The sequence below is a fragment of the Coccidioides posadasii genome, chromosome 3, assembly GCF_018416015.2.
Source record: "Coccidioides posadasii str. Silveira chromosome 3, complete sequence".
NCBI classification, from domain to species: Eukaryota; Fungi; Ascomycota; class Eurotiomycetes; order Onygenales; family Onygenaceae; genus Coccidioides; species Coccidioides posadasii.
The window spans coordinates 1,529,958-1,541,618 of record NC_089409.1 but is presented as its reverse complement, the minus strand read 5'-3'; the positions used below and the strand labels follow the sequence as shown (position 1 = coordinate 1,541,618).

Here is an 11,661-nt window from a genome sequence, read left to right as displayed (position 1 = left end):
AACTGACACTAATATAATACACGCCAATGTCTTATGGTATTATGCACATAGAAATTCAAATCCATAATGCAGTTGTTTAACAACCCGGAGAAAGAAATCAAGACCATGCCCATCTACACGAAAATTTCTATAACAACTCCCACTATCTATAACCCACCCCCCCAAACACTGTGAAATGTATCATGCAAAGCAAAATGAACACCCACCCCGCTGCTTAAAGGTACAGCATAGCTGGGAACAACATCGATATGACAAATTGAAACTGGCAGATGGCATTTCTATCATCTGGGAGGAAAGTAGGCTGGAGAGTGGTTTGGATTCAACGGTCCCTGGGCGGGAGGCCAAGGGTAGTAAGGCTGATGCCAATGAGCTGGACCAGGACCTGGCACTGGTGCTAGAGGCGGTAGAGGAGCTAATACTGGAGGGATTGGTGGCGTAGGAGGATGATTCCAATGATTCGCGTTTGGATTCATCGTCGGATTATGCGGGGCTGCCGGGGCGCCTGCTCGGGCTGGCTTGTGCTTCTTACGGCGCACAAGGTCACCCCTGATTCCTCGTAGGTATTTGGTTGCCTCTTCAACCAAAGCTCTCTGCTCGGTACTCTCTTTCAAGGAGGAGAGCATGCTGGCAACCTGGACCTCGGAGTTCAGATGAGGGCATGTCCGTGAATGCCCAAAATGTGCGATGCCACAGAGTCCACAGTGTTCCACTCCAGCTTGCTTCAGACGACAATGACCCTGTGGGTGAATGGTATCGCAAGCGATACATCGCTCATGGTTCATTGTCATTGAAGTTCCATTAAGTGGAGCTTCCCCTGTTGTAGCTTCGAGATCTGGAACCTGAGCGCGTTTGTAGGGGCGGCCTGTGGTAAAATTAGTATTGTGTGGGGAATGCTGGCGATAATACGTTTTCAAATAACATACCTAGGGCAGAATCACGGTTCTGAGGACTGACAATACGTTTCTTGGCACGTTCAGGAGATGCGAATGAGTCAGATCGGATACCATCATTATCCGAGTCCGCTTCGGTCCCAGTGAATTCCGTATCACTGTCCTTTTCATCCTTTCGGAAAGGAGAGCTCGGTAGCGCATAATCAACCGCCTGCCGCTTGCGCTTGCCTCGACCCAGTGTTTCTGCCTTCTCCAGGGCTTCTTGTTTCGCTATACGCTCGCGTTCTTTTAAGATCTTTTCCCAAACGGTGCTGTTCGGCGTCGAGTTTTCAGTCTGATCCAGCCGGTCTTCAAGGTTGGCAGAGTCATTTGTCCAAACTCTAGCGAAACTGAACTGAGATTCTGCTGATGAATCCTCGCCAGTTTTGGTATTCTCGATCTCACTGCGTTCTAGAAGCTTTTCAACTGAGTCAGAGTCATATTGAACATCCTCTTGGTCATCATCGTCGAACAACGCATCTGCACCATGACGGAGAATAGATTCTAAATCAAGCCCGTTATCGTCTTCAATGTCCATAAAACCAATTAAAGCTTGATCAAGGGCCATCTTTTTCCTTCCAATCTGAATGATTTTCTCCTCAGCAGTTCCTTTGGTCATAAGCTGAAAAACAAGCACTTTTCTGTGTTGACCGATTCTATGGGCCCGAGAAAGAGCTTGGATGTCCTGGTGAGGATTAAAATCCGGATCCATAATGATAACCGTGTCGGCCGTCGCAAGATTAATGCCTACTCCGCCTGCTCTAGTGGATAGCATAAAGACGAAATAAGGTGAATTCGGCGCATTGAACTCATCGATCCGTTTCTGCTTCTGAAGCGAAGAGAGGGATCCGTCCAAGCGCAAATGTAGAACCCCAAGGCCATCAAGGAAATCTTCAATGATATCAAGAAAGTCTAAGAACTGGCTAAAAAGAAGAACTCGGTGGCCGCGCTCTTGGAGCTTTGGAAGGAGGAGCTCTAAAAGTTGTAGCTTGGAAGAAGCTTCGACAAGATTGCGATATAAGAGCGTATCACTCACTCCCCTTTCTTCGATCGCCTTGCTGTATACAAATGGATGACACAAACACTTTCGAAGCTGGACGAGGATGTTATTTAAATTATGCCGCTCTGACTGTTTCAAACTCCTCCCGTCGGTCTTTTTGAAAATTGCTTTGATTAGCTGCGGATTTTTGGCGAGAATCGATTTGTATAGTTTTTTTTGGACAACCGTCATTGAAACCGGAATAATTATCTGCGCCATTGGCGGAAGGAAAGAAAGAACCTGGGCTTTCGTCCTCCTCTGGAAATATGGAAGGATCATTTTGTGAAGTTCACTAATATTTTCCTTCGTCAGATTTTGATACTGGGCTTCAAGGGTTTCTGCATCCTTCGAAGGGTCGCAGAACTGAATGATGTTAAACAATTCACGAATATTGTTTTGTAAAGGTGTTCCTGTGAGAAGAAGCTTGAACGGGAAGTTGATCTTCGAGAGGGATTCATAAAGCTGGCTCTTATCGTTCTTCAATCTATGGCCCTCGTCCACTACTAACACCTGCCAGGGAACCGCTGCAAAAATTCTGCGAGCATGAGGATCGGCCATAGTTTCGTATGAAGTGATAACGATGTGGCATCTCAAATCTGCTTTACCGGCAGCGCCAGGGAACATTTCATAATCGTGGGCGAGTTTTCGTGAAGTTGAAAGGCCATAGTAAGTTACAACTCGTAAACTGGGAGCCCAGCGCCTGATCTCCGACCGCCAATTGGGAACTGTAGAGTTTGGGACGACGACAAGAAAGGGCCAGCAGTTATGATCTTGAATTAGAGCAGCAAAGAATGCAATAACCTGTATGGTCTTTCCTAAGCCCATTTCATCCGCCAAAATTGCGTTCCTTTGCCGAAACCATGATTCATAGATCCAATTAAGGCCTATCAATTGGTACTGCATAAGTTGGCCACCAGTCAAGATAGCCGGTTGAGATGATTTTTTCCAATATTGCTCAAAATCCTTCGACCTAACATTGAGTAAATGCTTCTTCAACCCACCACGGTTCGGTGGCCGCACATAGTTGCCCTGCACCCATTCCCGATAGGCATCTTGGAAACTCCGCCATTGGTCAACGTTGTGGGATTCTGGAGGCTGTTCCCATACAGCTTCTTCATAAGTAAGGCCCTTGTATTTGGCATAAACCTCTTTTACTTCGGTGATACGAGCTAAATCGATTTCTCGGGTCCTATTCGAAACGACGTTTGAATAGCGCACGTCAAGAACGATGTCTATATGCAGGAACTCTTCGGGAATTGCATCCTCTGTAGTCATGCAGGGTCTTAGGTTCCTTGATGACTTATGGAACGCCTTTCGCATCGCGGCAGCAGTCACACCCCATACCCAAGATCCGGGCATCCACGTTGCCCTGAAATAAGAGAGCTTCTGCCACTTCACAAGATATTCCTTCGACACTTCCGGCAGCATGTCTGAAGTATAACCCGGCGTATAGGTGTTAAGATCCATAGGCCTCCACGCCACAAGCACTTCAATCTCTCCAGGGGCATTGTCGCAATCGTGGCATTCCCATCGTCGGGAGTATTCGTTAAAGCGCCGGCTCTGTAATTCGAGATCGTCCTCATCACCCTCTCTATCATCATCACTATCGAAAATGACGCGCGCCGCGTTTCTTGATTTAGCAGGTAAGTGTGACATATGCCAGCATCGCTTGCAAGTCGCACAGCGAAACATCATATTCTTAACACTGTTCACTTGGTCTACGTCGACTGTGACGCTAGGATCAATCCCTCCATTGTCTTCGCGTTGTAGCTGCTCCTGTCGAGCAGTCAGATGTGGCCGCAATGGCTTTGAGAAGAATCCGGGCTTGAGGCACTGGGAACAGCTTCCGAGATGTGGTGCAAGGCGGTCTTTTGCATGCGTCGTTCCAAGGCAAGCACGACATTGCAAGATAAAGTATCCGCTGTCCACCTTAGTTGCCAGGTGGAGCCGCTGTCCGCGAGGTCCAAGGCAAGCTTTGTGATATGAGCTGGTACAACCTTGGCAGTATACCAAAGGGTCTTGAGGAGAATCTCCATAGAAGCAAGTAGCGCAGGCAGGCTGATGACGGAGCCGGAACAAATTGTCTTTGGGAAGAACTTCAAATATCTCCCGTGCCCCTGAATACTTGGAGCCAGACTGGGCAGCCTCAACTTCTGAGATATCGTCCTCCATCCGCTCCATCATTGGTCTTGTGCCACCAGTTCTGAGCCTTTGAGACGTGCGCACACCTTGTTTGGCAGGCCGCACCTCTTTCCTTGCACGCTGACCACGCCTTTTCCCAAAATTCACATCACCATTCAACTCGTCTGATTCGTCCTGTGACTCACTGAAAGAACGATGTCGCCAGGTTTGTGAAGCGAGCCTCCGAGATCGGCGGATGGAAGGTGCTGAGGAAGGGTTATCGTTATCGAATTCAGATGAGGATGAAAATTGAGGTGGAGAAACAGATAATGCGTTATGGAGACGCTTGCGAAGACGCCTTGCTGGTCGTTGTTCTTCATCGGAAGAAAGGTTGAGGGTTTCTATATTTACAAAGCCTTGTTCTTGTGCTCGAAGTGTAGATTGTTTCAATCGTTGAGATCTTGTTCCTTTAAACAGTGACAGCGCCGCTGGGCCGTCACGAAGATCAAGGAGATCGCCGTAGGATATCTGGTGGCGCGTCAGCAGTTTGAAATGACGCGACAACAGCCAAACTAGCCTTTATAATATCACCGCTCTTCAGCTCAACCTGATAAGCATCGTCATTCGCTTTCGATACGATTCGGTCCACGCGCGAATGGCCCGGTAAAACCAGGAACTCGTGCTCGTTATCTACTCTAGGAATAGAAACGCAAGCCAGTCGATTTTCACTTTCGGGAGGCCGCTCCCGTCGTCGTTGATCAGCATTAACTGCGATAAACTGACCAAGAACACTGGCAGCCATATCATCCGTCCGATCTTCGAGATCGCTTACCAGCTCCTCGTCGCTTGAATCCATGTTGAACTCCTTGAACTGGAAGCAAAAGTCAAATGGTTAGTCCAATGGAAATCCAAAACGGCCAAGGCGCATCACAACTCTGTGTTGTCAGAAACGGCGTCTGCTGGCATTGTAGCTCGCACCAGCTTGACGGATGGTTGCGAGAGACGCGTCTGACGGAGACGATATCGGCCTTCCTTTTTGGGCATGTTTCGAGCTAGGTTAGTTAGTATCGAAATATGTAATCAAAGCGATAAAGTTCCACGCCATGTCCAAATTTGGACTAGTGACCGTTATCAATAACTAGTGTTAGTAAGCATTACCACGTGATGAATAGTTGGGATTCCATAAGGTTTCAAAAGTCTTTCATTTGCGCGGTCAAAGGACGGCGAGATGACCGTTGCAGACCATTCCCTTGTCTGACGCCGCTGGACAATGAGCTCGCTGTTGAAATGCCGATGTTTGTCCAGGGCCGCTCAAGGGTTCATTGAGAGAACCGCGCTCACTGTGCGCAATGGCGTTCGTCTCCTTTCTCTAAATTCGGCGATCTCCAATGGAATCCGCAGGGGCCGCTATGTCGATTCCTCACCTGAAGACAGGACTTGGTCCCGGTCCAAACCAGTGCCGCAGCAAGGGGAACGGAGAAGAAAGCCCCAACGGCGGGAATCACGGGGAAATTCTACACGGGGACGGGGGAGCTATGATTTGAGGCTCCAGGCCTCGCAGAAGAGGAGTCCCAAGAAGGGGCCCAACGGGACGGACGAGGATGTGCTCAACAAGCAGGTATCATTATTCACCAAGGTTTCACGCGTCCCTCCTCCAGCTATCCCGTATATGTCTGCTGTCTCCGAGTTTATATACGGCTTTCATCCAGTTAGGTCAGCTATACGCGCTGGCCGGCGCAAGATCTATGCCTTGTACCTCTGCGAAAGGCCTACGAATCAACTCTCCGGTTCCGGACTCAACAGCCTACAAAAACTGGCAGTTACAGCAGGCGCTAAAGTGAAGATTGTTTCTTCTGAATGGTCGCAAGCCCTCTCCCGGGTCTGCAAGGAGGTAAATCATCAAGGAATTGTTGCGGAAGTGTCTCCACTGCCAAAACTCCCTGCACTAAGCTATGAGCAGGTGGCTTCATTGCCAGTGACAAATTTTAATGTCAAGGTAGCACCGCAGTCAAAAGAAGAGGCCGCGGTCAATGGCACAAGCGGTCTCATTCCGCTTACTTCATTACGGCAAGACTCCTACGACGATCATCGTACCCAACATAACCCACGATACCCTTTCACTCTTCTCCTTGATGGAATTGTGGATCCGCACAATCTAGGTGCCATTCTTAGAAGTGCGTACTACTTCGGTGCTGACGCTGTCGCATTCTCCTCGCGTAACTCAGCCCCATTATCCCCCGTGGTTATGAAATCCTCCTCCGGTGCCGCCGAACACATACCTCTAATCTCCATTCACGATACCGTTTCCTTTATAGATGCCTCGCGCCGCAATGGCTGGCGTTTCTTCGCTGCCGAACCTCCCGCATCCGTAGCGCCCGACAGCAAGAATAAAAATATCGTTTCATCCAAAAATTTACCAAACGAACTCCAAAACTATCCATGTGTCCTAATGCTCGGGAACGAGGGAGATGGTCTATCCAAAGAGCTGAAGTCTAAAGCCGATGCATCCGTGGTGGTTGATTGTCCACGAAAACATATTGTGGATGAGGTGGATAGTTTAAATGTTGCCGTTGCTTCTGGGATCCTATGCGAAGCATTCATGCGCGGATCAGGCGTACGCAGTCGAGCAAATGCGACAAGTTCTTTTCTCCCGATTCCTGGACCAGTGAGACAAGATTCCTGTATCCAAGAGGAAGCAAACGATGTCAAATTTACACCGCGGGAGAAAAAGGATGCCGATAAGGAACGTATCTTTTGAATGACATCTGTCTATTCCCTCTGCGAGAATGTGGGGCAATTTTATCTAGTCATTTCCATGGCGTTTCAGGATACATGCATATTGAGTCTCTTTGTACTTTGTCTTGATGACTCTTTAAACAACACTGTGGTACAATTCATAGAGGGCGTTTTTGAAGCGATATCGACCTATTTTATTTCTTTCTTAGCTTCGTTCCTGTGGACTATACTGGAGTTGCAGAATGTATTACCTGTAAATATGATGGCCAGATGCCCACCAGGCGAGTGCTGTTGCTTAGGGAAAGAAATAGAGGACACAACGAGAAATGCTAGGAGGGTAAGAAGTCCAACCGGCTTCTAACAGGTTGCGTGACATGAAAGGATTTTATGTACACCCGGAGAGTAGCAAGGGTAGCCACCTCCATCAGATCCGACCTGCCCCCGGCAATCGGCTATTGAAAACGGTCTCGTTTCTGAGGCATCCAATATCAGTATATATATACAGGCCACTACTCCTAATACTACTTGTGCAGACGCCATAGAGCGCCAAGTCATGTATATAATGTCAAAGATGGGCCTAGAAAGTAAAGAGGCTCCTCCCAATGAATGACACTTCCGGTTTGTATTCAATATCAAATAACAAAAAATGAATAAACAAAAAGAAAATTGAAAATGAAATAACGCCTTGAATGTCTGTAACTCAAGACCTGCACCCATCCGAATGAAGAGCAAAATAACATTTGACGCCTTCAACAACCTGAACCAAAGCCTATGTCAAGGTCTATTTTTTTCTACCTTTTGATTTGGTGGTGACTACAGTGGAAGAAACGCTTCCTGCTCTAGAGGTTGCAGTTGAGGTGGCCTTGCTTCCACCGGCTGATTTAACTGCTTTGAGTTTCTTGTTCTACATCAGAGAGATGCATTAGTTATCAGGACTTGCAGAAGGGAAGGAGGCTCATTTGGACTTACCACCGCCCCGTTCTTTGACCTTTTCTTTGCAGGGCCATTTACCTCGCCATTTTCCATATCATCGTCCCGGTCTCGTCCTCTTCCCTTACCGGCATGGCCATTGGGTACATTTCCATCCGCCTCGAATTCTTTAGCCACAGTATTCAACAGAGTTGTACATCTTCGGCTGATTTCGACTGGAGTGCGGCTCAAGAAGAACCAGTCGAATCGGAAAAGAGGGCTTTCTCTTATTTCTTCCCGGATCTTCTCATGCAAGCCTTCGCCGTCAACACCGTGTTTATCAAGCATGACGAGCAAAAATCGATCCTCTTCTTCGGTGTATACCTTTTTGTTCGTAGTCGACACGTTGTAGTTGATCTTGAGTTGTTGGAGAGGCACGCGATATTGCTCCATCTTTTTGCGAAGTAGCTTGCGCTGGTGGTTCATTTTGCGCAGTTTTTCTTCACCTTGCTCAATGGAGCGCAAGTATTTGGGATAATCCTGGAGCTCCGTGTACCGCTTCCAGAAAACTTTGGCATATTCCTTGATTTCCTCAGGGATCTTACTGTCAACCTCAGTTGCAATGCCTTCGTAATCCGTCCTGCCAAATTTGGCGGATCCATTGACGAACTGTTGGAAATCACGACGGTTCCAAGTCGCAAACCCTTGCTCTGAGAGCCTTTCCTTTTCAGCCTTTTCTTCTTCCGTGAGAGGGATTGCATTGTCAATTTCTTGCTGCTCAAGTTCACGCTCTGCTTCTCTGTCGCTCAAGTCCTCCTCTGTACCTTCTGGAAGAACAGCTTTGTATCCGATTTCCTTGTGGAAATACGCGGTCTCTTTATCCTGGAGTTCCCGAAGTTTGGGTGGGAAAAATTGCCAATCGTGGACGGCAATCTGCTTTGGAGCTTTGGGAACCTTGGGCTTTGGGTCGGCTGTCCGTCCTCCAGTAGGTATTGTTTGCCGATAGTAGTTATCGATAGAATAGGATTGTTCCTTTCGTTCACGTTTCGCTGGATTGATCCAATTGAGGCCAATGTCCTTCTTGCGATTGGTGAAATCTTCTCCATTCCATTCGTACGCATTATCGGAAGTAAACTTCTGCAAATCGTCGATACCGAGTTTTTCATATTTCTTGTTCAGTTCAGCTGTTCTTTCTTCACCCTTCTTCAGTATCCGGTCAATATCATCTTCCGAAATATCTTTCCCTCCGGCTAGGGTTCCAGTACCTCCCGAACTGTTGAAGACGCTTGCGGCACCGTGCTGGATCATACTAAGAAGTTCATCCTTCGAAGCCGCGTTTTTGGTTTGTTGCTGGGCCCGGCCTTGCTGAATGACAAGTTGGTCCAATCTCAGCTTTTGGGCTGCTCGCTCCAATACCTTTTCTTCAATAGCATTTTCGGTAACAAACCTGAAAACAACGACTTGTTTTGTTTGACCGATACGATGGGCTCTGTCCATGGCCTGTAGATCAGCTTGCGGGTTCCAGTCGCTATCGTAGAGGATGACGATATCGGCAGAAGTAAGGTTGATTCCCAAGCCACCGGCTCTTGTTGTTAGTAGGAATATGAACTTATCGGATTCCGGCCGATTGTAGTCGTCGATTGCCGCGATGCGGTCTTCATGAGCAGTTGAACCGTCTATCCGGCAGTATGCATGCTCTCTAAAAACGCAGTAATCCTCCAAGATATCGAGTACGCGACTCATCTGGGAAAATATCAAAACTCTGCTGCCCTGATTTTTTAACCGTTTCAAAAGTTTATCAAGAATAACCATTTTTCCGGCGTTGTCGACCAAATGTTCATCGGTGGTATAAGGCGGTCCCGGTTCTGCACCTTCGAAAAGATACGGGTGATTACAGCATTTACGAAGCTGCATCACAATGTTTAAGAGTCGAGTTTTCGATTCTCGCTTGCCCTGTGCGCCATTTACCGCATCGATATCTTTCTCGAGAATTTTCTGGTACCATTTGACCTGCATTTCTGACATGCCAATGTAGAGGTTAACCTCCTTCTTAGGAAGTAAGCTCTTCTCGACATCACTCTTGACTCGTCGCAACAAGAATGGCCGCAAAACTCGATGAAGTTGCTGAACCACAGTGTCTTGGTCGGCTTCTTGATTGGAGAACCATTGGTCAAACGCTTCTGAATCGCCAAAAACGTCGGGTAGTAAGAAGTTGAGCAAAGCCCAGAGTTCATGCAAATTGTTTTGCAGCGGGGTACCGGTGATGAGCAGTCGGTTTCGGGAGTTAAATAGGCGGATAATTTGAGCAAGAGACGACTCTTCGTTCTTAATACGATGAGCCTCGTCGACGATGATATACTCCCATGCGAACTTTTTGAGATGGGACTTCTCGCGAAGGACCATCTCATAGCTAGTGATGCATACGTCGAACTTTTCATCGATGAGGCGGTCGTTGATAAGCTGGTGACGCTCTTCCTTGGCTCCTTGAAGGACAAGCACATTCACTTCCGGCGTCCATTTTGAAAACTCGCGGTTCCAGTTATCCAGGGTTGATTTAGGAACTGTGATCAGGTGGGGGCCAGTAATGCCACAAATGTGCCGTAAGTAACCTAAGAAGGAGATTGTCTGCAATGTTTTGCCGAGACCCATTTCGTCCGCTAGAATTCCCGATATACCGTTCTCATGCAACGAGATAAGCCAGTTCAGACCAGCAATCTGGTAATCCCGCATCTCACCACCTTTGATGAACGAGGGAGACTCCCGAAAGACCGTCTCCGCAGGCCCACCTTGTTTTTCATCTTTCAAAAGTTCCGCATCTTCTTCTTGTTCGGTTCTCCGACGACGTTCGCCGCTGGCGCCACCTTTACGGGTCGAACTTTTCTTCTTTTCTGTTTCCTTCTCATTTTGGCGGTCAATCTCGGCCATAATCGCCTTAATTCGCGGATTTGGGTTGGTGTCTATGAAGTGGCGAAATAAGTCTGTGAGCCCAAGCAGGTACCGAAACCTTCGAATGGAATCGTCTTCCTGTACGTAGAAAAAGGTTAGAATGCTCTATTCGACTTCAAGGTTTAGTCGCGCCCCGCACTTGCCTTAGATTCGTCAAGACGTCCATGCTTCTTGCCCAGGACTGACTTGCGGAGTTGAAAAGCCTCTGATCTACGTTTTCGACCATCAATCGGCGCCAAATCACCGGCAACGCTGCTGGCAGTTGTATTTGGGTGAGTGTCCGAATCCTAAAGTATATTAGGTCGTCTGTCGCTTCGAGGGGGAGCAACGCACTCCCAAGCGGAGAGAAGATATCCTTACCGTGTAATCAGGCGTATCTTGGTAATCCTGCACGATTAAGCGTCAGGATTTGCCCAGAGAGACATGAACAGGAGCGCATCATGAGAAAAAGCGAGATTGGGTATACAATCGTATGGGGAACAAACATACCGTCATGATCTGATCGGCGTGATCTTCCGCCGCATCTGTGGCCCGTTCTCCGTTGACATCGACCATGGGTGCGTCTACCTCCGAGGGGATCTCAACGTTGGGTGACGGGGCCATCCTGGCGTGAAAAGCCGCGCGGCGGAACTGGGCCTATCCGCCGGAGACCGAGGAAAACGCGTAAAGATGAGTGCCGGGGACCCAAGTAGAGCCAAGGATTGCAGGAGCAGGTTCAGCGCGCAAAGCCAGACTAATCTTGGTTGCAGCAGCGCGTGGTGGGTGGAGGAGCATGGGAGGGTTGACGAGGAAGCGAGATGGCGAAAGGTTGAGGAGAGAAGTTGTGCTGGATTCCCTTCCTGGTTGAGTGAAGCAAAACGCACCGCGCGGGAAGACCGACTAATTAGCTCATGTAAGCTTGAGCGGGCAAATCCTACGCGCTGATTGGCCACAGCTACCTGACTAAGCCCCGCCGCCGAAATGGGTCTGTATGTGGAACAT

General features: G+C 48.3%; 3 protein-coding genes across 3 annotated transcripts; 1 reads left to right on the top strand and 2 right to left on the bottom strand.

Annotated features, from left to right (window-relative positions):
* Positions 1-281: 281 nt before the first annotated feature.
* Positions 282-4,945, bottom strand: D8B26_005459 (uncharacterized protein; the record flags this gene model as incomplete). The annotated part of the gene is made up of 3 exons (XM_066124885.1): positions 282-862; positions 924-4,617; positions 4,697-4,945. The coding sequence occupies 3 exons, from the start codon at positions 4,943-4,945 to the stop codon at positions 282-284; spliced, it is 4,524 nt and encodes a 1,507-aa protein (XP_065980966.1).
* Positions 4,946-5,310: 365 nt separating this feature from the next.
* On the bottom strand, positions 5,311-11,508 carry ISW2 (chromatin remodeling complex Adenosinetriphosphatase). Its single transcript, XM_003066418.2, has 5 exons — positions 11,170-11,508; positions 11,041-11,067; positions 10,824-10,967; positions 7,795-10,758; positions 5,311-7,729 (listed from the first exon to the last, which is right to left on the bottom strand). The coding sequence occupies exons 1-5, from the start codon at positions 11,281-11,283 to the stop codon at positions 7,607-7,609; spliced, it is 3,372 nt and encodes a 1,123-aa protein (XP_003066464.2). The 5' UTR covers positions 11,284-11,508; the 3' UTR covers positions 5,311-7,606.
* Positions 5,360-7,256, top strand: D8B26_005458 (uncharacterized protein; the record flags this gene model as incomplete). The annotated part of the gene is made up of 1 exon (XM_003066417.2): positions 5,360-7,256. The coding sequence occupies one exon, from the start codon at positions 5,360-5,362 to the stop codon at positions 6,845-6,847; it is 1,488 nt and encodes a 495-aa protein (XP_003066463.1). The 3' UTR covers positions 6,848-7,256.
* Positions 11,509-11,661: the final 153 nt, after the last annotated feature.